The 27,338-nt window shown below is 42.9% G+C and overlaps 1 protein-coding gene across 1 annotated transcript; it reads left to right on the forward strand.

Moving 5' to 3' along the window:
* Window positions 1-9,369: 9,369 nt before the first annotated feature.
* Window positions 9,370-15,163, forward strand: DJ1B (Class I glutamine amidotransferase-like superfamily protein). Its single transcript, XM_048686019.2, has 8 exons — window positions 9,370-9,594; window positions 9,679-9,882; window positions 10,643-10,792; window positions 10,865-11,047; window positions 13,374-13,454; window positions 14,126-14,326; window positions 14,559-14,699; window positions 14,782-15,163. The coding sequence occupies exons 1-8, from the start codon at window positions 9,448-9,450 to the stop codon at window positions 14,980-14,982; spliced, it is 1,308 nt and encodes a 435-aa protein (XP_048541976.2). The 5' UTR covers window positions 9,370-9,447; the 3' UTR covers window positions 14,983-15,163.
* The last annotated feature ends 12,175 nt before the right edge of the window (window positions 15,164-27,338 follow it).

Consider the following 27,338-nt stretch of genomic DNA (forward strand, 5'->3'; position numbering starts at 1 on the left):
GCGCAACTTTCGCCGGTACCTTAAACCCACCATATACCTTCCTCAAAACAGCCACCATACCTACCTATTATGGCATTTCCATAGCCATTCCGAGATATATTGTCATGCAACTTTCCACCGTTCCGCTTATTATGACACGCTCCATCATTGTCATACTGCTTTGCATGATCATGTAGTTGACATCGTATTTGTGGCAAAGCCACCATTCATAATTCTTTCATACATGTCACTCATGAGTCATTGCACATCCCGGTACACCGCCGGAGGCATTCATATAGAGTCATATCTTGTCCTAAGTATTGAGTTGTAGTTCTTGAGTTGTAAGAAAATAAAAGTGTGATGATCATCATTATTAGAGCATTGTCCCAGTGAGGAAATGATGATGGAGACTATGATTCCCCCACAAGTCGGGATGAGACTCCGGACGAAAAAAGAGAGGGCAAAGAAGCCCAAAAAAGAGGCCATAAAAAAGGAGAAGGCCCAAATAAAAAAAATAAAAAATGAGAGAAAAAGAGAGAAGGGACAATGCTACTATCCTTTTACCACATTTGTGCTTCAAAGTAGCACCATAATCTTCATGATAGAGAGTCTCCTATGTTGTCACTTTCATATACTAGTGGGAATCTTTCATTATAGAACTTGGCTTGTATATTCCAATGATGGGCTTTCTCAAAATGCCCTAGGTCTTCGTGAGCAAGCAAGTTGGATGCACACCCACTTAGTTTCTTTTTGAGCTTTCATACACTTATAGCTCTAGTGCATCCATTGCATGGCAATCCCTACTCACTCACATTGATATTTATTAATGGGAATCCCCATAGCCCGTTGATATGCCTAGTTGATGTGAAACTATCTTCTCCCTTTTTGTCTTCTCCACAACCACCATTCTATTCCACCTATAGTGCTATGTCCATGGCTCACGCTCATGTATCGCGTGAAGATTGAAAAAGTTTGAGAACATCAAAAGTATGAAACAATTTCTTGGCTTGTCATCGGTGTTGTGCATGATTTAAATATTTTGTGTGGTGAAGATAGAGCATAGCCAGACTATATGATTTTGTAGGGATAGCTTTCTTTGGCCATGTTATTTTGAGAAGACATGATCACTTTGTTAGTATGCTTGAAGTATTATTATTTTTATGTCAATATTAAACTTTTGTCTTGAATCTTATGGATCTAAATATTCTTGCCACAATAAAGAGAATTACATGGATAAATATGTTAGGTAGCATTCCACATCAAAAATTCTGTTTTTATCATTTACCTACTCAAGGACGAGCAGGAATTAAGCTTGGGGATGCTGATACGTCTCCAACGTATCTATAATTTTTGATTGTTCCATGCTATTATATTATCTGTTTTGGATGTTTATGGGCTTTATTATACACTTTTATATTATTTTTGGGACTAACCTATTAACCCAAAGCCCAGTGCCAGTTTCTATTTTTTTCCCTTGTTTTAGAGTATCGCAGAAAAGGAAAATCAAACGGAGTCCAATTGACCTGAAACTTCACAGAACTTATTTTTGGACCAGAAGAAGCCCACGGAGTATCGGAGATGGACCAGGAGAGTCCCGGGTTGCCCACGAGGGTGGGGGGCGCGCCCACCCCCTGGGCGCGCCCCATGCCTCGTGGACAGCCCGGAGGTCCACCGACGTACTTCTTCCCCCTATATATCCCCATATACCATAAAAACTTCGAGGAGCATAATAGATCAGGAGTTCCGCCGCCAGAAGCCTCCGTAGCCACCGAAAACCAATCTAGACCCGCTCCGGCACCCTGCCGGAGGGGAAATCCCTCTCTGGTGGCCATCTTCATCAACTCGGTGCTCTCCATGACGAGGAGGGAGTAGTTCTCCCTCAGGGCTAAGGGTATGTACCAGTAGCTATGTGTTTGATCTCTCTCTCTCTCTCTCGTGTTCTTGAGGTGGCACGATCTTAATGTATCGCGAGCTTTGCTATTATAGTTGGATCTTATGATGTTTCCCCCCCCCCCTCTACTCTCTTGTAATGGATTGAGTTTTCCCTTTGAAGTTATCTTATCGGATTGAGTCCTTAAGGATTTGAGAACACTTGATGTATGTCTTGCGTGGGATAACCGTGGTGACAATGGGTTATTTTATTGATTCACTTGATGTATGTTTTGGTGATCAACTTGCGGGTTCCGCCCATGATCCTATGCATAGGGGTTGGAACACGTTTTCGTCTTGACTCTCTGGTAGAAACTTTGGGGCACTCTTTGAAGTACTTTTGTGTTGGTTGAATAGATGAATCTGAGATTGTGTGATGCATATCGTATAATCATACCCACGGATACTTGAGGTGACATTGGAGTATCTAGGTGACATTAGGGTTTTGGTTGATTTGTGTCTTAAGGTGTTATTCTAGTACAAACTCTATGATACATCGAACGGAAAGAATAGCTTCGTGTTATTTTACTACGTACTCTTGAATAGATCGATCAGAAAGGATAGCTTTGAGGTGGTTTCGTACCCTACCATAATCTCTTCGTTTGTTCTCCGCCATTAGTGACTTTGGAGTGACTCTTTGTTGCATGTTGAGGGAAAGTTATATGATCTAATTATGTTATTATTGTTGAGAGAACTTACACTAGTGAAAGTATGAACCCTAGGCCTTGTTTCCTAGCATTGCAATACCGTTTGTGCTCACTTTTATCATTAGTTACCTTGCTGTTTTTATATTTTCAGATTACAAAAACATATATCTACCATCCATATTGCACTTGTATCACCATCTCTTCGTCGAACTAGTGCACCTATACAATTTACCATTGTATTGGGTGTGTTGGGGACACAAGAGACTCTCTGTTATTTGGTTGCAGGGTTGTTTGAGAGAGATCATCTTTATTCTACGTCTCCCACGGATTGATAAACCTTAGGTCATCCACTTGAGAGAAATTTGCTACTGTCCTACAAACCTCTGCACTTGGAGGCCCAACAACGTCTACAAGAAGAAGGTTGTGTAGTAGACATCACTCCCACATGAAGAGTAAACAAAAAATATGTGTTTACAAAAAATTCTGAATTTTTTGTAGACATCAGTGTTAGTATCACAAGCATCCTTAAAAGTTTTCATGCGAAACGGAGCAACAGTGTTTTGCCGGTGAAAAAAATCAAATTTAGAGTGACATTTTGGGGTAACATTTTGTGTTTTTTTTTGCACAGGCCAAAATAGGTAATCTTTTTGTCTACAAATTTGTATGTAGCATTTGGATGTGATAAGAAGATATATAATTTTTGTTGGAATTTTTTTGGCATTTCAAAAAATGTTTTCACATGCAGGAGCGCGCGCTACCGGGAGCACCAACAGATTTCCGATCATAATATGATACTCAACCATCTCTCTTAATTTAATTATATATCACCTCATCAAAATTATAGTCACATATGTCTTGCATGACAATCACAAAGATGTCCAAAATAGTACACTTGGATGTGAAATCTCTCTTCCTTATATTAAGATTTCATGAATTATTCAACAACACATGTGAAATTGCAATCTATTCATAGATTCACTATAAAAATAAAAGTGAAGCACAAGAGTAGATAATAAACTAGTAAAGATCCGGCGATGCGCGTTCAGTGGGAGGAGATGTTCCCGTCGACTACGATGTGCCTATGGTGACTTCATAAAATCTCAAGATGATATAGGGGTAGGGTGTGCATGTGTGCGTTCATAGGGGTGAGTGCATGCGCGTATATATGACACTTACATCTGTACTATGTTAAAATAGGTAGCTATATAAGACTCTTTCCAAATTAAAATTTCCAGGTCTAAGGATTGTATCAAGCAGCAAACCAAAAGACGCTGCAAGCAAAACATATATTATGTGAAGAATTAAAATATAGCTTCAAGCGAGGTATACTGATAGTGTTGAGAACGAAGGAGGAGATGCCTTCCGGGGCATCCCAAACTTAGAAACTTGAGACTTCCTTAAAATTTACCTTGGGGTGGCTTGGGTATCCCTAACCTTAGGATGTTGCCCTCCTAATTCTCCTCATATCACTAATTCACCCAAAACTTGAAAAACTTCATTCACACAAAACTTAATAGAACTCATGAGATATTCTAGTATAATAAAAATAAATCATGCGCTCATGTACTGCGAAGACAAGGTGAATAATCACTTTCAAATGATGTCCATGGTATCCTATCATTTCTACAATTTATATCCCTTAATATAAGCCATGAAAACTTTAAAAAATGGAAAAGGAAAACAAAATAGAATATGTCAAAAGCAAAACATAACGTAACCATATAATTAATTACCATACTTTTGTAACTCCGAAAATTCTGAAAAATAACCACATAACAAAGAACTCATACATGCTTACTGTGTAATTTTTTTTAAGAATTCTTCACGTTCTTACTCATGAATATGCAAGACACTACAGAGAATTGTCTGTTTTCAAACGACAACTCATAAACTTGCAAACTAAGCATGACAAAGGCTAAACTTGGCACTTTAGTGAAACAAAAGATACTCCCTATGTAAACAAATATAAGAGCATTTAGATCACTACTTTAGTGATCCAAACACTCTTATATTTCTTTACGGAGGGAGTACAAGACATGATTACTACAGGAGAACTAGTCATGTAAACACACAGAAACAATAAGGATAAATATTGGGTTGACCCTCCTAATTCTCCTCATATCCTAACTCACCCAAAACTTGAAAAACATCATTCACACAAAACTTAATACAACTCATGAGATATGTTAGTATAATAAAAGTAAATCATTCACTCATGTACTGCGAAGGCAAGGTGAATAATCACTTTCAAATGATGTCCATCGTATCCTATCATTTCTACAATTTATATCCCTTAATATAAGCCATGGAAACTTAAAAACAGGTAAAAAGAAAACAAAATAGAATATGTCAAAAGCAAACATTGCGTAAAAATCTAATTAATTATCATACTTTTGTAACCCCAAAAATTCTGGAAAATTACCACATAACAGAGAACTCATACATGCTTACTGTGTAATTTTTTTGAGAATTCTTCATGTTCTTACTTACGAATATGCAGAACATTACAGAAACCTGTCTGTTTTCAAACAACAATCATAAACTTGCAAACTAAGCATGACAAAGGCTAAACTCGGCACTTTAGTGAAATAAAAGATACAAAACATGATTACTACAAGAGAACTAATCATGTAAGCACATAGAAACAATAAGGATAAATATTGGGTTGCCGCCGAACAAGCGCTTTTGATAATGCCTTTTAGCTAGGCATGGCAATTTTAGCGATGCTCACATAAAAGTAGAAACTAAAATACAAAGGAAGCATCATGAACATATAGCAAACACATTTAAGCCTAACTCACTTCCTATGCATGGTAATTTTACAAGCAAACAATTTATTGGAATAAGAATCAACTAGCATAGGAAGACAAAATAAGTGTAACTTTAAAATTTTCAACACATATATATAGAGAGGAAACTTGATATTATTAATATATCTATAGGCATATCTTTCTCTCTCATAGTAATTTTTGTGGCATCATGAACTAATTCAATTATATGGCTTTCGCATAAAGCATTCTTTTCATGACCTATAAGCATATTTTTTATTACTCTCCATATAAGCAAATTTCTTCTCATTAATAATAGTGGGAGTATCATATAAAATTTGAACACTATAGATTAATTCCATATTAAAGAGTAATGTTCGGTAGAAGAATATTCATAATTATGACAAGTTTCACAAAAATGATTATCACTATTATTGATAGTATAACTACCATCACAATAATCATCATAAGTATTAACTTTATTCTCATCATAATCAATTGAAACCTCTTCTGGAACAGTGGAATCATCACTAAATATAGTTATGACCTCTTCAAATTCACTTTTAACATTATTCTAATAAGATTCAACAACCTCTAAAATAGTGTGATCATTTGTACCTAAAGTTGTCACTCTTCTAAACCCGCTTGCATCATCATTGCAATCATCATAAATTAAAGGCATGTAATCATCACAATAAATTTTCTCATCAAAAGTAGGAGGATTAAAAAGATAATCTTCATCAAATGTAGCATCCCCAAGTTTATGGCTTTGCATATCATTAGCATTTTCTTCTAAATAATCACTCTCATCATCCATAGCATGAATAACACCAGTAGTATAACAATCATTATTTTTCAAGTTGGTGCCAAAAAAATTCAAGGTCATAAGAAGTATCAAATTATCTACCCAATCATAACCATCATAGTAAGTAGTAGGAATAACAAATTCATCATTAATAGTGCCTACACACATGGTTTCATAAGAATAAAACACAATATCTTCATCAAGTGTATCATTTTGCATAATACTTTGTGGTTCATTCTCAAAAGACAAACCATAATAGGAGCAACATTATTTGGAAGAGATACCGTTTTTATCTTTGTTCTCCTTATTTTCCTTTTCTTCTTCTTCTTCACCACCTTAGGAGTGAGGTCAAGTGATTTTTCCGAGCTTCTTGTTGGAGAGATTGGTTGGAAAGGAAGCTCCTCATCACAGCAGGTTCATTATGAGAAACAATAGAACAAACTTAGGAAATCCTTTCTCTTTCATTAGTAGTAAAAGTATTCCTTTTATATTCCATTGGAATCTCTTCCTTTCTATATTTGTCTATATAAGCATTCTCATTGCAAATTACCACATAAATTATAGAGATTTCTTTTGGATAAATTTCAATTGCCTTTATGAGAATAAATTCTTTAGACTAAATATTTTTATGTGTCAACTCTTCACACCTCAAAAATAGATCAAGTTCATTATAAAGTTTAATGATGATCATATCATCACAATATTTAGCCATTATTCAATCATGAAAATACATGCATTGAAATTAAGACGATCAACTTCATTGCAAAATCCACAAGCAATGGGATGAAGAGAACATATTTTTTTAGCATAATCATCTAATATCTTAAGTCACATTTAGTTTTGTCATGTTTATGTTTCTTACAAAATGTATTATCCATAATTGCACTCTTTCACAAGGTCTATGTTCTCCACAAAAATTGACATGCTTATAAGAAACTTCTTCTTTAAAATTTTATCATGACTAGTGCAATCATTATTAGCTCTAATGACACTCATAAAAAGCATACTAACAACATTACAATCATGCTTATCATTCAAGGAACTTACACCAAACATTTCGCTAAATTCGTCTTTTAATACTTCATAGCAATTATCAGATTAATGTTTTTCAACAAAGACTATATAGATAAAGAATCTGACATGACTTCACTTCCAATTTTGTTTGTAGTTTTATTTAACAAATCAAACTAGTGAATACATAAGAAACTAAAAGATTGAATTGCAAGATATAAAGATATACCTTCAAGCACTCACCTCTCTAGCAACGGCGTCAGAAATAGCTTAATGTCTACTACGCAACTTTTTTCTTGTAGACTTTGTTGGGCCTCCAAAAATAGAGTTTGTAGGTCAGTAGAAAATATGCTTCAAGTTGATGACTTAAGATTTATCAATCCATGGAAGGTGTAGGATGAAGGCGGTTCTCTCTCAAACAACCTTGTAATCAAATACAAGAAATCTCTTGTGTCCAATACAATTGTTAGTTGTATATGTGCAGTAGTTTGGCGAGGAGATGTTCATACAAGTGTAGTATGTATGGTAGAAATAGGTTTTTGTAGTCTGAACAAATAAAACAACAAGGTAGCAAGTAACAAAAGTAGATTAAAATTGTGTCTCGGGCCTAGGCTTCATACTTTCATTAGTGCAATCTCTCAACACCATTAACATAATTGAACATCACGATAATTCCTCGATAGTGCGGTAAAGAATCACCCCGAAGTTTCTTTTCTATTGGAGAAAGTAAGATGAAATCATGTAGGTAGCAAACCATCTCAAAATTGTGTTTCCAATCAATCTATTGAACCACCCACAGTGTCACGAATAGCCCTAGAGATCGTACTATGACAATACCATATGATACGTATTATTCAATCTTTATGCCTAGAGTACCCCAATGTCACCGTGGGTACCACAATTTAATTACTAGACATGCAACAAGTGATCTCAAATCCAAACTATTCAACTCAAAAATGAAGAAACTTCAAAGAGCAAGACTTAATTCACCACAAAAAAAGAGGGAGATGAACATCATAGGATCCGACTTTATTAATAAAGCTCATGATACATGAAGATCGAATCCATCAAGACCATGAGAAAAAGATTGAACACATAGCTACTAGTACATACCCTCACCTCCAAGGATGGACTACCCACACATCACCATGGAGACAACAAGGTTGATAAAGAGGCCTCCGTGGATGGGTTGCCCCCCTGTCAGAGTGCTGAAAAGGGGCTCCAAATGAGATCGCTTCGAAACAAAGGCTTGCGGCGGCGATAAAACTGTTTCTGGTCTCGATCTGAGGTTTTTGAAATATATGTGAATTTATAGGCCAGGAATTAGGTTAAAATGGAGCTGCAGGGGCCCCACAAAGCCTGTATGGCGTGGCCAGGGGTAGGCCGTGCCCCTGGACTTGTGGGCCCCAGATTCATCTTCTCGTCCTCTCTCGAAGCTTCTATGACTTCTTATTTTCCATAAAAATCACCGTTCCAAGATATGGATTTTCTATGCAAAAAAATAGGAATTGACACTGGCCACTAAATTAATAAGTTAGTCTATGCAAATAATTTAAAACTGCACCAAAATCATAAATAATTGATGTAAATATAACATAAATACTTCATAAACTATATATACGTTGGAGAGATGTATCAAGGACTAGGCATTAGGGTTCGCCTATTGGGCTGGGCTTCCTTAGTTAGAAATGCGTGATGGCTAGCCTATTGGGTTAGGAAGTTGCTGCGTGACTGTGTTGTAGCAAAGCTTCGGTCTGGTCTGGGCCGAGCTTTGCTTTTGGCTAATTTTTAAAGCCCAATCCTGGTCCAAAAACAAAACGGCCTTGTTCTGATGCTCGAACCTGACCCGATACAGAAGGCCCAACCCGTGTTTTTTGGGCCGGGCTGTCCATGCCCGGGTTTAGTGCACAGTGCACGCTTGAGATAACACTAGACCCCTGGTATGGACAGCCCGGCCCGAAAGCCCAACTTCCGGGCCGAGCTTGAGCTCAACTTTCCAACCGAAGCCTGGTCCGAAAGTCCGAAAATAAGTCCGAAGAGGGCATGCATTATTATTTTATTAGAAATATAGCTATAATATATTTTAAATATTCCAAAAAAATATTATTTTAATCAAGAAGCCACTGCTCATATGACCGGGCCAGGCCAGGCTCACGCCCGGGATTTTGTGGTGGGGCTTTGGCCCGAACCAAGCCCGGCCCGGAGAATGCCCAGGTTTACATGACACCATCCCCATCCACTCGGCGCACACGGTGTCCGCCCTTCTGGAACAGCCCACCGAAGCTCAGAGAAAAGAGCACCGAAAGAAATGGCCACGCGGCCACCCGTCTTCTCCACTCTCACAACGTCCTTCTCCCCCTCCCCACCTCCTCTCCTACGCCGCCTCCAAACCCTAACCCGCGCGCTTGCGTCCTCCACCCCGCAGCCCATGGCGTCGTCTCCTCCCCTCAAGAAGGCAAGCAAGCAAGCACCCTGTCCTCCCCACCCCCACGGCTTGGCGCGTCGTTTTGTGGTTCTCTAACTGCGGCGGATGCTGCAGGTGCTGGTGCCCATCGCGAACGGGACGGAGCCGATGGAGGCCGTAATCACCATCGACGTTCTGCGCCGCGCGGGGGCGGACGTCGCCGTCGCCTCCGTCGAGCCTGGGGCCGCGCAGGTCGCCGCATCCTGGGGCGTCAAGCTTGCCGCCGACGCGCTCCTTGCCGACCTGGCCGAAGCTGATTTTGACCTTATCTCGCTTCCCGTGAGTCACATACACCGTCCCCTTGCCTGTACCTGTTAACGCTGTGTCTCCTTGCTTCGGGAATATTACGAAATGTGGTTATTGTGGCTGGTGGTTTCGGACCAACGTTTTGTTTGCTAAATTGTCCCCTTTCGTTGAACAAAACCTTGTAATTGAAGCGAGCTCTACTGGACCATAATTAGATGCCTTGGTACCATAAAGTAGTGGCGACAAACAGTCAAGGGATGTGCATTTGGTTATGTAATAAAGGTATCATATGTTTATCTACATCGCAAATTGTATACATGACCCTTCTCAATCCAGTTTAGGGATGAACTAAAATTTTGAACATAAGAAATGTAACTCTACCATCGTTTCCCAGATTTAGGAGGATGAGTGTGCTCTGTGTCGCTAACTTACTATTTCAAGCTCTTTACCTGTGTTGTTCTGGATTGGTTGCCTTTGGCTATTATACGTGGAGAGAACATCATGGTGTTGTATGACACATGTCAAGTTTGTTGTTAGAAAAAAAAGGACAGACCCAGTGCTAGAAGCTCACACACCAGTTGAGGTCTGTGTGTAGTCTTTGCGCCTCTCTACTAAAAACAGACTAAATAAGAAACATTAGGAATTAGTCTTCTTGTTCAAGAATTGATCCGTCTATTTGGTTGCTATATGTATCATGGTTTTCTTATTACTACAATTTGTTGGAGTGTTGGTATCCATGAACTCTGTTGCTTTATTCTGACCTTTTGGTTTATTTTGATCGTGTTCTGTTCAGGGAGGGATGCCTGGGGCTTCCACCTTTAGAGACTGCAAAATTTTGGAGAATATGGTTAAAAAACATGCAGAGAAGGGCAAGCTTTATACTGCAATATGTGCTGCACCAGCTGTGGCGTTGGGAGCTTGGGGTTTGCTCAATGGATTAAAGGTTATACTTTCACCCATTATTCTGTATTATCAGCTTTCATTTGGGTGAAGCTCATTCGAGTGTCTGTGATAGGCAACTTGTCATCCTTCAGTCATGGACAAACTTCCTTCAGAGATGCAAGCTGTAGAATCAAGGGTACAGATTGATGGGAATTGTGTGACTAGCCGTGGGCCAGGAACAACCATGGAGTATTCTGTTGTTTTGGTTGAACAACTGTATGGCAAAGAAAAGGCCGATGAAGTTGCTGGGCCAATGGTAAGAATCGTTTTTCAGCGTTCTCTTAGATGTCCGTTGCAGAGAAGTTATCCTTTTGTTTCCCACATGTTCATGGTCCTCTACTAGGCAGTTTTGCAGTGCCATGTTGCATCTTTATGGTGAAATAATCAGGCCATTGTGTTTCTTGATAGGCCTAGGCACTGGTAGTCCTGCAGTTTTGTACTATGTAGGGAAGAAAATTTGTTCACCATCTTGTTCTGTATCTTATACTCCCTCCGTCCCAAAATAACTGTCTCAACTTTGTACTAACTCTAGTACAAAGTTGTACTAAGCTTGAGACACTTATTTTGGGACGGAGGGAGTACTTCACCCTGCAAAATTGATAAAATAAGATTCATCTCTTGTTATGTCCTCAGAAATCATTCACATTGCACCTTCATAGAATAACTACAAACAATTATTCTGGGCAAAGTAGCTTTAGTCTTCTGTGAAATCATTATTTGTCTAAAGATGTTATCATTTGGCTTTGGCAGATGATGAAATTTATCACTTTAATTTTAGCTGTATATTAAAATTGGGTGAAAAAAGTCTCATTTTACTACCCTGAATAAAGTGGGTGGTTCACTTTACCCCATGATCTATTTTTCGGCTTGTTTTACCCCCCAAACAAACCCAAACCGGACCCCCCCCCCCCCCCCCCCGGCTGGTTTTTCTCCACCCGCTGCTGATGTGGCACTAGTCAACGGCGGTTTTGATCTGGGTGGGGCCCCCTTGTCAGGTTTCTCTCTCTCTCTCTAGTTAATAGATTATTTAACTCAGTCTAAAAATTGTGGGGCCCCACTGTCATAGAGTAGACTAGTGGTGGGTGGGTTAGTACTAAAGGGGGATTAGGCCCCCAAGTTAAGTTGGGGCTGGGCCCCACTGGTAGAGAGCCAGCCGGCCTCTCTGGCTGTGCATGCCTGCACAGAGAGGGCGCTGGCGGGCTCGACCAGAGCTAGAGGCGGCGTGGGGGGTGCGGCAGCCAGCGGCGGGCGCAGGCCAGCGCGGTTGGGGTGGCCGGGTGCAGCGACAACGGTGAGTAGAGCTGGGACGCAGCAGCAGCGCAGCAGCGGCAGGCGAGCAGCAGCTGCGGCAGCGGGCAGGGCTGCACGGGCGGGCGTGTGCGGCTGCGGAGAGGCAGAAGCGCGGGCGACGGGCGGTCTGGGCAGGAGTGGGCGCGCCCGCTGGGCGGTTAAGGCTGCGGAGGGAGCGGGCAAGCACGCTCGGGAGTGGAGCTCCGGTGGTTCGGCCATGGCGGCCGAAGCACGGGGACGACGGCTAAACAGTGAATTCGAAACTAGAGGCACGGTTGGACGGGCTGAGGGCTTGTACAGGCGGCTGCGGAGGTGCTGAGCACAGAAGTGTGCTCGGACGTGAGCGGCAGCAGCTGTGAGCGCGCCGGCGAAGCGAACGGCGGCGACGAGCTTCGCCTCCGATGGCAGCGAGCGATGGAGTGACATATTGGAGCGGGGAGAAAAGGGGTTTCGCGCGTGAGCTCACCTTGGAGGCCCGTAGGCCCGGTGAAAGCTTAGGAGCAGTAGGCCGACCGGAATCAAAGAGGATTGCTGGCGGTGGTCCCAGGAAGAAGACGACATGGGCGATGGCGTTGGCGCTCCTTGGCTTCGATCCGGTGACGCAGGCGAAGTAGTGGACGACGACAGAGAAGATGGACGTGTGGTCTAGGCGCCGGGGAGCGCGGTGGGCACGAGGACGAGGTCGGCCATGGCGGCGATGCGGTGACGAAGGCCTCGGGCGTGCGCCCGCGCGCGTGCGCGAGAGAGAAACCTGACAAGGGGGCCCCACCCAGGTCAAAACCGCCGTTGACTAGTGCCACATCAGCAGCGGGTGGAGAAAACCAGCCGGGGGGGGGGTGTTTTGTCCGGTTTGATTTTGTTTGGGGGGTAAAAGAAGCCGAAAAATAGATCAGGGGGTAAAGTGAACCACCCACTTTATTCAGGGTAGTAAAATGGACTTTTTTCAAATTGGGTAAATTCTATTTAGAACCATTGCCATTTTGGGAACACAAATCACTCTTTTGACTTTAAAACTGTAGATTGACATCCTTGCTAAAACTGGTTATTAAGTGGCTTATGCAATTATATATGTTTTTTGTTTGTACTTCTCTGCATTCAGGTTCTGTATTGAACGATTCAACAGATTGGTTTCCTTCTGTTTGCCAAAAAAAAAGATTAGTTTCCTTCCGATGGTTGATTTCTGTTAGCGTTTTGCAACATTATCTTGCTTTCCTTTGTCCTACCGAGGTGTAGTTCTCATATTTCTGCAGCTGTTGTTTATACATGTCAACTAAGTGATTTTGTCCTTCTAGGTAATGCGTCCCCAGCATGGCGCAGAGTTTTCAATGAAGGAGCTGAATTCGACCAGTTGGAATGTTGGTGAAAATCCTCAAGTATGTATTGTTCATTACAAAAACCTAATTATTCCACATTCATTTGATTTATTTTCATGGCATAGTGTGCTATAAATGTGATCATTGGTGATACCATTATTGTAGCGTAGAGCCATAGACTACACAGTAGAACTGGGCAAATAAGTAAAGTTTGTTAAATGCAAGAAAGATGAGGTATTAAAAATGTAACTAGGCAAACCAAGTTCCTTAATTACAAAGGTGGGATTGGGTAGTATGGGTTTTATATGCGCAACCATGGTTCTGGTGCAAATATTGTTCCTTAGCATGGTGGAGAATTCATTGTGTGCTCTTTGTAAAGCTAGATCACTAGGTTTTGATAGATTGAAGATGAGAGCAGGCATATTCAGTATCTCAGCTTTTCTGTTTGAGATGTGTCTCTTTCAGAAATTTGCCTTTCTAGCTTGCTCTGCACATATGGAGGGAGGGATGAAAATTATATCTGCTAGCATAGTACACACGACCCAAACACAAATTAGTGCATGACTAATGTTAAATAATAGGAGCCACTAGAAAGCAACTAAAATGCTATTTAAATCAACAATTTACCTGTTACATGTCTGATTTCTTATATTTTTTTCATTTTACTACATGCCGAGTTCCGACTGTATAGTGCTAGATTAACAGTTCAATATCTTGTTCTCCTGCTGCAGATTCTCGTACCAATTGCTAATGGCACAGAGGAGATGGAGGCAATTATGATAATTGACATTCTTCGAAGGGCGAAAGCAAATGTTGTCGTTGCATCTTTGGAAAGCACTTTGGAGATTGTTGCATCCAGGAACGTGAAGATGGTTGCTGATGTGCAGTTGGATGATGCCCTTAAGCAGCATTACGATCTCATTTTGTTACCTGTAAGTTCCATACACCACTTTTGACCATTATTAGCATTAACTTTTACTCCCTCTGTTCACAAATTTTAAGATGTTTTGGATATTTCAATGTGGACTACATACGGACTGCAATGAGTGAACAAACACACTAAAACGTGTCTATGTACATCCGATTCAGAAAAAATGTTAGAGCATCTTATATTTGTGAACGGAGGGAATATATAATATGACCTCACCTTTTTATTTTTGATAGGGTGGTCTTGGTGGTGCCCAAGCATATGCCAAATCAGATAAACTGATCGGTTTGATCAAGAAGCAAGCCGAGGCAAACAAACTGTATGGAGCAATATGTGCCTCCCCAGCAATTGTCCTTGAGCCACATGGCCTGCTGAAGGTATAGCGTGCGATAAGCATTAAATCCAAGCAAAACAGACATACTGAAACGGTTCTATAACTCACAACCTCATTTACACCAGGGGAAGAAGGCTACATCCTATCCTGCTATGTGGAGCAAACTCGCGGACCAAAGCGAATGCAAGAACAGAGTCGTCGTGGACGGCAACCTGATCACTAGCCAAGGTCCAGGCACTTCCATGGAATTCTCGCTTGCTATCGTGGAGAAGCTTTTTGGTAGGGAAAGGGCCTTCGAGCTGGCCAAAGCAATGGTTTTTGTGTGAGTTCTGCTGCTACGATGAAGTTCCTGGTCAGACTAGAGTGGCGCTGTGAATATACGAGGGGATGCTGTGTTAGCTGGTGGCCTTTGTTTCTTACTAGTACAATAACGCAACAGCTCGTAATGGATGGAAATGCAATAAAAAGTTAAGATGAATACGATGCAGTTAAGAATGTGGAATGACACTACTTTTTTTTGCCGTGGTACAAAGATACGTTGTTTGTTAGCACATCAACTAAAAATTTTGGAGGTTCGGTCTGCCAAACAGTAGTTCGCGAGTCCTTTGCTCTACCAGCTAGCATATTCGCCTGTCTAATTGGCTTCACCGGAACAAGAGCCCAGAGCAATGATACTCCCTCCTAATATAAGATCGCTCTTATATTATGGGATGGAGGGAGTAGAAGCCAACAGAATTACATTCCTCACAGATAGCCACTGCCGGCCCTAGTTGAGTTGCCATAATTCTGCATCACATCAACAACCTCCATTGCAATCTGCTTCAACCAGAAGGTTGTTACATCCAGTATCATTCGCCAGAATTAGACCGTCCCTGAGTCCATGAGCTTCTACCGTCGCAGCATCTTCAACGAAGGGAATGCCGCCAGGAAGAAGCCTTTGTCATCACACAGGATAGCCCCAGATCCCCCAGAGCCCCTGCCATCATCAAACGCGACATAACATTCAATTTAACAAAGCCCTTAGGTTTTGTTGTAACATCCTGCTGCTCCCTTTCTTCTCCCTTGGATAGTTCTTGTCGTTTGACTTGTCCATGGGTAAGCACACTTGTTGTATCTTGTTGGAATTCCACGACTCAGAAGCTGTGTCGATGAGTTCATTCACTAAATGTGGTGGGTCCTTGGACAAGCAAACCACTGGCCTCATATTTGCATTCCTCGGCAACCAATTGTCACTTCAAATTGAGGTTGTGGCTCCATTCCCAATTCTTCTAATAAGAGCATCTACAGGCGGACTTCACAAATCCGGCCCCTCAAACGCCCGCGGACGCGTTTAGGCACGTCCACGGGCACTGAGCACTCCTCAAAAAATTTAATCTACACCCGAACACCTCAATTACCATATCTCAAATCCATACAAACTCATGCAACTACGTCAACGCACACACATCGTCCGGCTACTTCATCACACTACACTAACATGCCATTGGACTACCAAAATTTGGCATGTTTGGCTATGATGGAGTTCATCCACGGCTGCCCTTGCCCTTCCCGGCGCCCTTGCCGTCCTTCTCGTGGAAGTACCGGTCGAAGATAAAGTACGGATCAAGCCGGATGTGCTCGTCGCCGGAGATGCCCTCGCCGTCGCTGTCCTCCTTCGGTGGCAGACCGGCCATGGCACTGACCGCCCGATTCTATTCACGGGCGAGGGCGCGCGTGTTCCTCTACTGCCGTTTCTTCACAATGCGAACGCGGATGACTTCCTCCTCTGCGGCCGCTATAACGCCCTCGATGCAGCTATATCTCCCATGTGTCGAAGCACGACTTAGAGGCATAACCGCATTGAAAGCAATGTCGCAAGTGAGGTAATCTTCACAACAACCCATGTAATACATAAAGGGGAACGAGATACATAGTTGGCTTACACTCGCCACGTCACACAAATATATAAATAAGTCATTACATTCATCCAAATACACTCAAGGTCCGACTACAGAACCAAAATAAAGATCAACCCCAAATGCGACAAAGTCCCCGATCGCCTCAACTGGGCACCACTACTGATCATCTGGGAAAGACACGTAGTAACGACGAGTCTTCATCGAACTCCCACTTGAGCTCGGTCATATCATCTGGAGCGGTATCATCGGTCCCTGCATCTGGTTTTGGAAGTAATCTGTGAGTCACGGGGACTCAGCAATCTCACACCCTCGTGATCAAGACTATTTAAACTTATAGGTAAGGTAAAGGTATGATGTGGAGCTGCAGCAAGCGACTAGCATATATGGTGGTTAACATACGCAAAAGAGAGCGAGAAGAGAAGGCAAAGGCACGGTCGAACAACTATGATCAAGAAGTGATCCTAGAACAACCTACGTCAAACATAACTCCAACACCGTGTTCACTTCCTGGACTCCGCCGAGAAGAGACCATCACGGTTACACACGCGGCTGGTGCATTTTAATTAAGTTAAGTTTCAGGTTATCTACAACCGGACATTAACAAATTCTCATCTGCCCATCACCGCGGGCACGACTTTCGAAAGTTCAAATCCCTGCAGGGGAGTCCCAACTTAGCCCATCACAAGCTTTCACGGTCGACGAAGGATATTCCTTCTCCCAAGACAATCCGATTAGACTCGGCATCCTGGTTACAAGACATCCTCGACAATGGTAAAACAAGTCCAGCAACACCGCCCGAATGTGCCGACAAATCCCGATAGGAGCTGCACATATCTCGTTCTCAGGGCACACTCAGATGAGACATCCTACGAGTAAAACCAACCCTCAAGTTGCCCCGAGGTGGCCCCGCAGTCTACTCGGTCGGACCAACACTCAGAGGAGCACTGGCCCAGGGGGGGGGTTTAATAAAGATGACCCTTGGGCTCCGGAAACCCAAGGGAAAAAGAGGCTAGGTGGCAAATGGTAAAACCAAGGTTGGGCACTGCTGGAGGAGTTTTATTCAAGGCGAACTGTCAAGGGGTTCCCATTATAACCCAACCGTGTAAGGAACGCAAAATCCGGAAACATAACACCGATATGACGGAAACTAGGGCGGCAAAAGTGAAACAAAACACCAGGCATAAGACCAAGCCTTCCACCCTTTACCAAGTATATAGGTGCATTAAGATAAACAAGATAATATGGTGATATCCCAACAATAAACAAGTTCCAACAAGGAACGATCTCCAATCTTCACCTGCAACTAGCAACGCTATAAGAGGGGCTGACAAAGCGGTAACATAGCCAAACAACGGTTTGCTAGGACATGGTGGGTTAGAGGTTTGACATGGCAATATGGGAGGTATGATAAGCAAGTGGTAGGTATCATAGCATAGGCATAGCAAAAGAGCGAGCATCTAGCAAGCAAAGATAGAAGTGATTTCGAGGCTATGGTCATCTTGCCTGCAAAGTTCTCCGAGTTGCCTTGATCCTCGTAAGCGTACTCAACGGGCTCCTCGATCACGTACTCGTCTCCAGGCTCTACCCAAACAAGAACAACAAGCAAAAGGGAACACAATCAACCACGTGCAATGCTCAAGCAACATGATGCAAACATGGTATGATATGCGGGATGCGATAAGTGATGCATATGCATGATTTGTAAAGGAATGATTGAACCTGGTTTCAACTTGGAAAACCAAGAGTGCCACTGAAAAGGGGAGTTGATTTCGGTTGAAATCGATATAAAGATCACCGGAATCGGATGCACGGTTTGAAAATGGCAAGCAAAACAAATATGGCACTGGTCTGCGATAATCAACACGAGACCAACTAAATGCATCAAGAACAACATTCTACAGCACTCCAACATGGCAACAAAATACAAGGCAGGGATCCACTCATGATGCTTGACAAAAGATGAACACTGAGCTACGGCTAATTCACTTATTAACAGGTTCAAACAAGTATGGCAAAAGTGCAAATGATAATAGGTTTCAGACTTAGCGAAATTAACAGTAAGTTAGGAATTTATTATCAGGAAGCAAAGTTTAGAGCACGAAAACTACATGCTACAGGAACATATCATGGCATAGCAAGGCATGGCATGAAGCTACTCTAAGCATATAACAAAAGTCCCTTAGTGACCATGAGCCAAAAGGGACCAGAAAATACAATTGCAAGCATGAGAACATAGCAAAAATATAAACAGATTCAGACTTGGTGAAAACTGGAGCATGGCAAAACAGTTAACGAGTAGGCATGTTTACGAGCTTGATGCACTCATTACGAGGCATTGCATGATAATCTAAGCATGCACCCAGCAAATAGACATGACATAGAAGCTAGACATGGCAAGAACAACAACATAGCATGCACGGATCAACAACAACAAGCTCGGCAAAATCGCTAAACATGTTAACAATCTACTAGGAACATTTTATAGTAAAAGTAGAGCTCGATTGACTCAAGCTAGGGTGATCCATAATTGCAAACAAAGACATGGATGGATAGAGCACAACATTATCTAGAAAACATCCTTACTGATCATGCTCAAAAGAGGCACGGATCACTAGGAAACAACATGAACATATGGCATAAAAATAATGACAGGGCAAGGACTTAGTGAAATTCCAAGTCCCTGAAATCAACATCATTGAGTAAGCTACTTTGCATGCTTGTGCTAGTCACCACAAAGATCACAAAAATACATGGCATACACCCCTGTAAAGATGGCATGACATTCTACAAAACACATGTAGAGCTCAGGATCATATCATGCACATATTAATCATGGCAAAAATGACAAAAGTGCATTTGCTGAAACAGATCTGAAACTTTCCTCACATAGCCCTCTTCCAACAGCATTTTTGGCATCAAGATGAGCTTAAATAAAAATTATGCAATGTGATGAAATGATGTACTCGCCGGGACGAACATTTTGATATGCTACACGCACGAATCGGAGCTACGATGAGGAAGTTATGACATGTCAAAGATTGCAAAAATGCTAGGGTTTAGGGATGAAAAACTCAACCCAACGAGTCCAGATCTGGATTTCGCGCGGGTACTGTAGCAGTTCGCCGGAGTTACTCGTTGTCGCCGGACTTGCCGAAGTGGAGCGAGGAGGAGGGGTCGCCGGGGCCGGCCGGACGGCGAGGGGCGCCGCGGTGGTGGTCTTGGCGACGAGGGACGTCGCCACCGGCGTCGGACGGCGAGGATGGACGCGGCGGCCGGTCGGGGCGGCGCACCGGAGTTGAAGCTTGCCGGCGAGAGGCGCGGCGAGGGCGGCGGCCGTCGCGGGCGGGGAGGCTCGGGCGCGAGGAGGGAGACGAGGGCTCGGGCGGCGGAAGGAGATGGGCCGGGTGTTGGAAATATGCCCTAGAGGCAATAATAAATTGGTTATTATTATATTTCCTTGTTCATGATAATTGTTTATTATCCATGCTAGAATTGTATTGATAGGAAACTCAGATACATGTGTGGATACATAGACAACACCATGTCCCTAGTAAGCCTCTAGTTGACTAGCTCGTTGATCAATAGATGGTTACGGTTTCCTGACCATGGACATTGGATGTCGTTGATAACGGGATCACATCATTAGGAGAATGATGTGATGGACAAGACCCAATCCTAAGCCTAGCACAAAGATCGTGTAGTTCGTATGCTAAAGCTTTTCTAATGTCAAGTATCATTTCCTTAGACCATGAGATTGTGCAACTCCCGGATACCGTAGGAGTGCTTTGGGTGTGCCAAACGTCACAACGTAACTGGGTGGCTATAAAGGTACACTACAGGTATCTCCGAAAGTGTCTGTTGGGTTGGCACAAATCGAGACTGGGATTTGTCACTCCGTGTAAACGGAGAGGTATCTCTAGGCCCACTCAGTAGGACATCATCATAATGTGCACAATGTGATCAAGGAGTTGATCACGGGATGATGTGTTATGGAACGAGTAAAGAGACTTGCCGGTAACGAGATTGAACAAGGTATCGGGATACCGACGATCGAATCTCGGGCAAGTATCGTACCGCTAGACAAAGGGAATTGTATACGGGATTGATTGAATCCTTGACATCATGGTTCATCCGATGAGATCATCATGGAACATGTGGGAGACAACATGGGTATCCAGATCCCGCTGTTGGTTATTGGCCGGAGAGTTGTCTCGGTCATGTCTGCATGGTTCCCGAACCCGTAGGGTCTACACACTTAAGGTTCGATGACGCTAGGGTTATAGGGAACAGATATACGTGGTTACCGAATGTTGTTTGGAGTCCCGAATGAGATCCCGGACGTCACGAGGAGTTCCGGAATGGTCCGGAGGTAAAGATTTATATATGGGAAGTCCTGTTTTGGTCGCCGGAAAAGTTTCGGGTTTTATCGGTAATGTACCGGGACCACCGGGAGGGTCCCGGTGGTCCACCAAGTGGGTCCACCAGCCCCGGAGGGCTGCATGGGCCATGTGTGGGAGGGGACCAGCCCCAGGTGGGCTGGTGCACCCCCCCACAAGGGCCCAAGGCGCCTAGGGTTTGGGGAGGGGGCGCCTCCACCTAGCTTGGGGGGGGGCAAGTTTCCCCTCTCCCCCCATTGGCCGCCACCCTAGATGGGTTTGGGGCTGCCGCACCCCTTGGGGTGGAAACCCTAAAGGGGGCGCACCCCCTCCCTCTCCCCTATATATACTTGAGGACTTTGGGGCTGCCAACACATGAGTTTTGACCTCTCCATGGCGCAGCCCTGCCTCTCTCCCTCCTCCTCTCCCGCGGTGCTTGGCGAAGCCCTGCAGGATTGCCACGCTCCTCCACCACCACCACGCCGTCGTGCTGCTGCTGGATGGAGTCTTCCCAACCTCTCCTTCTCCCCTTGATGGATCAAGGCGTAGGAGACGTCACCGGGCTGCATGTGTGTTGAACGCGGAGGTGCCGTCCGTTCGGCACTAGGATCTCCGGTGATTTGAATCACGACGAGTACGACTCCATCAACCCCGTTCACTTGAACGCTTCCGCTTAGCGATCTACAAGGGTATGTAGATGCACTCTCCTTCCCTCGTTGCTAGATTACTCCATAGATTGATCTTGGTGATGCGTAGAAAATTTTGAATTTCTGCTACGTTCCCCAACAGTGGCATCATGAGCTAGGTCTATGCGTAGTTTCTATGCACGAGTAGAACACAAGTTGTTGTGGGCATCGATTTTGTCAATTTGCTTGCCGTTACTAGTCTTATCTTGATTCGGCGGCATCGTGGGATGAAGCGGCCCGGATCGACCTTACACGTACTCTTACGTGAGACTGGTTCCACCGACTGACATGCACTAGTTGCATAAGGTGGCTAGCGGGTGTCTGTCTCTCCCACTTTAGTCGGATCGGATTCGATGAAAAGGGTCCTTATGAAGGGTAAATAGAAATTGGCATATTACGTTGTGGTTTTCGCGTAGGTAAGAAACGTTCTTGCTAGAAACCTATAGCAGCCACGTAAAAACTTGCAACAACAATTAGAGGACATCTAACTTGTTTTTGCAGCATATGCCTTGTGATGTGATATGGCCAAAAGGATGTGATGAATGATATATGTGATGTATGAGATTGATCATGTTCTTGTAATAGGAATCACGACTTGCATGTCGATGAGTATGACAACCAGCAGGATCCATAGGAGTTGTCTTAATTTATTTATGACCTGCGTGTCAACATAAACGTCATGTAATTACTTTACTTTATTGCTAAAGCGTTAGCCATAGTAGTAGAAGTAATAGATGACGAGACAACTTCAAGAAGACACGATGATGGAGATCATGATGATGGAGATCATGGTGTCATGCCGGTGACAACGATGACCATGGAGCCCCGAAGATGGAGATCAAAAGGAGCAAAATGATATTGGCCATATCATGTCACTATTTGATTGCATGTGATGTTTATCATGTTTTACATCTTATTTGCTTAGAACGACGGTAGCTTAAATAAGATGATCCCTCACTAAAATTTCAAGAAAGGTGTTCCCCCTAACTGTGCACCGTTGCGAAGGTTCGTTGTTTCGAAGCACCACGTGATGATCGGGTGTGATAGATTCTAACGTTCGAATACAACGGGTGTAAGCCAGATTTACACAGCAAAAACACTTAGGTTGACTTGACGAGCCTAGCATGTACATACATGGCCTCGGAACACGGAAGACCGAAAGGTCGAGCATGAGTCGTATAGAAGATACGATCAACATGAAGATGTTCACCGATGTTGACTAGTCCGTCTCACATGATGATCGGACACGGCCTAGTTGACTCGGATCATGTTTCACTTAGATGACTAGAGGGATGTCTATCTAAGTGGGAGTTCATTAAATGAACTCAATTATCATGAACATAGTCTAAATTGTCTTTGCAAATATGTTGTAGATAAATAGCTCACGTTGTAGCTCCATGTTTCAATACGTTCCTAGAGAAAGACCAAGTTGAAAGATATTGTAAGCACTGATGCGGACTAGGTCCGTAGTCCGAGGAGTGTCCTCACTGCTACACAGAAGGCTTACGTCTTTGATGCACCGCTCGATGTGCAAACCCCTACAACGTCGTCTGTGGATGTTGTGAACACCTGACAGACACATCCTGATGACTACTTGATAGTTTAGTGCACCATACTTTACGACTTAGAATCGGGATTCCAATGACGTTTTGAACGCCATAGAACATATGAGATGTTCCAAGAGCTGAAATTGGGATTTCAGGCTCATGCCCGGGTTGAGAAGGTGTGAGACCTCTGACAAGTTCTTTTGCCAACAAGATGGAGGAGAATAGCTCAGCTAGTGAGCATGTGCTCAGAATGTCTGGGTGCTACAATCACTTAAATCAAGTGGGAGTTAAACTTCCAGATAAGATAGTGATTGATAGAGTTCTCTAGCCACTATCACTAAGCTACTAGATCTTCGTGATGAACTATGACATGCAAGGGATGGAGTTGATCCCAGAGCTGTTCGCGGTGCTTAAGACCGCAAAAGGTAGAAATCAAGAAGGAGCATCAAGTGTTGATGGTTTAATAAGACCACTGGTTTCAAGAAGGGCAATGGCTAGAAGGGAAACTTCATGGATGGCAAATCAGTTGCCGCTCCAGTGAAGGAACCCAAGGTTGAACCCAAACCCGAGACTAAGTGCTTCTATTGTAAGGGGAACGGTCACTGGTAGCGGAATTACCCCAAATGCATGGTAGATAAGAAGCCTGGCAACTTCAACAAAGTATATACGTGTTATTAATGTGTACCTCGCTAGTACTCCTGGTAGCACCGGGGTATTGGATACCGGTTCAGTTGCTATTACTGGTGACTTGAAGCAAAAGCTACGGACTAAACGGAGACTGGCTAAGGGCGAGGTGACGATGTGTGTTGGAAGTGTTTCCAAAGTTGATGAGATCACCATCGCACACTCCATCTGCCTTCGGGATTAGTATTGAACCTAGATAAATGTTATCGGGTGTCTACGTTGAGCATGAATATGATTAGATCATGTTCATTGCAATACGGTCATTCATTTAAGTTAGAGAATAATGGTTATTCTGTTTACATGAATGATACCTTTCATGGTCATGCACCCTATGTGAATGGTTCATTGAATCTCAGTCGTGGTAATACACATGTTCACAAAAGATGTAGAGTTAATAATGATAGTACCACTTTCTCGTGGCACTGCCGCTTAGGTCATATTGGTGTAAGATGCATGAAGAAACTCCATGTCAATAGATGTTTGGAGTCACTTGATTTTGAATCACTTGACACATGCGAGCCATGCCTCATGGGCAGGATGACTAAGACCCCATTTTCAGGTACAATGAAACGGGCAAGTGACTTGTTGGAAATCATGCATGCTGATGCGTGTGATCCAATGAGAATTGAAGCGTGCGGTGGATATCACTATTTTCTCATCTTCACTGACGATTTGGGTAGATATAGGTATATCTACTTAATGAAGCACAAGTCTGAAACGTTTGAAGAGTTCAAGCGATTTCAGAGTGAAGTTAAGAATCATCATAACAATAAGATCATGTTCCTATGATCTGATCAAAAGGGGATTTTCTAAGTTATGAGTTTGGCAATCACTTAAGACATTGTGGAATTGTTTCACAGTTGAAGCCACCTGGAACACCACAAGGTAATGGTGTATCCGGACGTCGTAATCGAACACTATGAAATACGGTGCGATCTATGATGTCTCTTACCAATCTACCGTTTTCATTTTGAGGTTATGCGTTAGAGACAGCTGCATTCACTTTAGATAGGACACCATCTAAGTCCGTTGAGACGACGTCGTATGAACATTGGTTTGGCAAGAAACCAAAGTTGTCGTTTCTTAATGTTTGGGGCTGCGATGCTTAAGGCTTCAGCCGGAGAAGCTCGAACCCAAAGCGGACAAACACATCTTCATAGGGTACCCAAAGGTGACAGTAGGGTATACCTTCTATCTCAGATCCGAGGGAAAATTGTTTGTCACTAAGAACGGGTCCTTTCTCGAGAAGGAGTTTCTCTCGAAAGAATTGAGTGGGAGGAAGATAGAACTTGATGAGGTTGTCGAACCTTTACTTCAACCAGAGAGTGATGCAACACAGAAAGATGTTTTCTGTGGCGCCTATGTCTGTTGAAGAGGAATTTAATGATAGTGATCATGAAGCTTCGGATCAAGTTGCTATCGAACCTGGTAGGTCGACAAGGATATGTACTACTCCTGAGTGGTACGGTAATCCTGTCTTAGATATCATGTTGTTAGACAACAATGAACCTATGAGCTATGGAGAAGCGATGGTGGGCCCGTATTCCAAAAAATGGTTAGAAGCCATGAGATCTGAAATAGGATCCATATATCAGAACAAAGTATGGACTTTGGTGGACTTGCCCGATGATTGGCAAGCCATTGAGATAAATGGATCTTTAAGAAGAATACGGACGTGGGCGGTAATGTTGCCGTCTATGAAGCTCGACTTGTGGGAAAGAGTCTTTTCACAAGTTCAAGGAGTTGACTACGATGAGAATTTGTCACCCGTAGCGATGCTTAAGTCTGTCGAAATTATGATAGCATTTGCTGTATTTTTCGATTATGAAATCTTACAGATGGATGTCAAAACAAGTTTTCTTACCAGTTTTCGTAAGAAAAGTTGTATGTGATACAATAAAAGGTTTTATCGATCCTAAGGATGCTAAAAGGTATGCTAGCTCCAGCAATCCTTCTATGGACTAGAGCAAGCATCTCGGAATCGGAATATATGTTTTGATGGAGTGATCAAAGCTTTTAGGTTTATACAATGTTTGTTAGAAACTTGTATTTACAAGAAAGTGAGTGGGAGCACTACAATATTTCTGATAAGTATATGTGGATGACATATTGTTGATCTGAAATAATGTAGAATTTCTGGAAAGCAAAAACGGTTGTTTGAAGAGTGATTTTCAAAGGAAGACCTGGATAAAGATGCTTACATATTGGGCATCAAGATCTATAGAAATAGATCAAGATGCCTGATGATACTTTCAAAGAACGCACACCTTGACATGTTTTTTTGAAAGAGTTCAAAATAGATCAGTCAAAGAAAGGGTTCTCACCTGAGTTGTAAGGTGTGAAGTTGAGTAAGACTCAAAGCTTGACCACAGCATAAGAAAGAGAAAGGACGAAGGTCGTCCCCTATGTTTTTGTCATAGGCTCTATACGGTATGCCATGCTGAAGTACTACACCTGATGTGTGCCTTGCCACATGTCTGGCAGGAGGGTACAAAGGTGATCTAGGAGTAGATCACCAGATAGCGGTCAAAATTATCCTTAGAGGAATAAGGAAATGTTTCTCGATTATGGAGGTGATAAAGAGTTCGACGTAAAGAGTTACGTCGATGCAAGCTTAACACCTATCCGGATAGCTCTGAGTAGAGATACCGGATACGTATAATGGAGCAACAATTTGGAATAGCTCCAAGTGGAACGTGGCAGCAGCATCTATGATATGACATAAAGTTTTGCGAAATACATAGGGATCTGAATATGGCAAGACCCGTTGACTACAACCTCTCTCACAAGAATAACATGATCAAACCCAGAACTCTTTGAGTGTTTATCACATAGTGATGTGAACTAGATCATTGAGTCTAGTAGACTCTTGGATGTTGGTCACATGGCGATGTGACCTGTGAGTGTTAATCACATGGTGATGTGAAGTAGATTATTGACTCTAGTGCAAGTGGGAGACTGTTGGAAATATGCCCTAGAGGCAATAATAAATTGGTTATTATTATATTTCCTTGTTCATGATAATCGTTTATTATCCATGCTAGAATTGTATTGATAGGAAACTCAGATACATGTGTGGATAGATAGACAACACCATGTCCCTAGTAAGCCTCTAGTTGACTAGCTCGTTGATCAATAGATGGTTACGGTTTCCTGACCATGGACATTGGATGTCGTTGATAACGAGATCACATCATTAGAAGAATGATGTGATGGACAAGACCCAATCCTAAGCCTAGCACAAAGATCGTGTAGTTCGTATGCTAAAGCTTTTCTAATGTCAAGTATCATTTCCTTAGACCATGAGATTGTGCAACTCCCGGATACCGTAGGAGTGCTTTGGGTGTGCCAAACGTCACAACGTAACTGGGTGGCTATAAAGGTACACTACAGGTATCTCCGAAAGTGTCTGTTGGGTTGGCACAAATCGAGACTGGGATTTGTCACTCCGTGTAAACGGAGAGGTATCTCTAGGCCCACTCAGTAGGACA

Source organism: Triticum urartu, chromosome 7A (assembly GCF_056163025.1).
Source record: "Triticum urartu cultivar PI428250 chromosome 7A, HENAU_Tu73, whole genome shotgun sequence".
Classification (NCBI taxonomy): domain Eukaryota; kingdom Viridiplantae; phylum Streptophyta; class Magnoliopsida; order Poales; family Poaceae; genus Triticum; species Triticum urartu.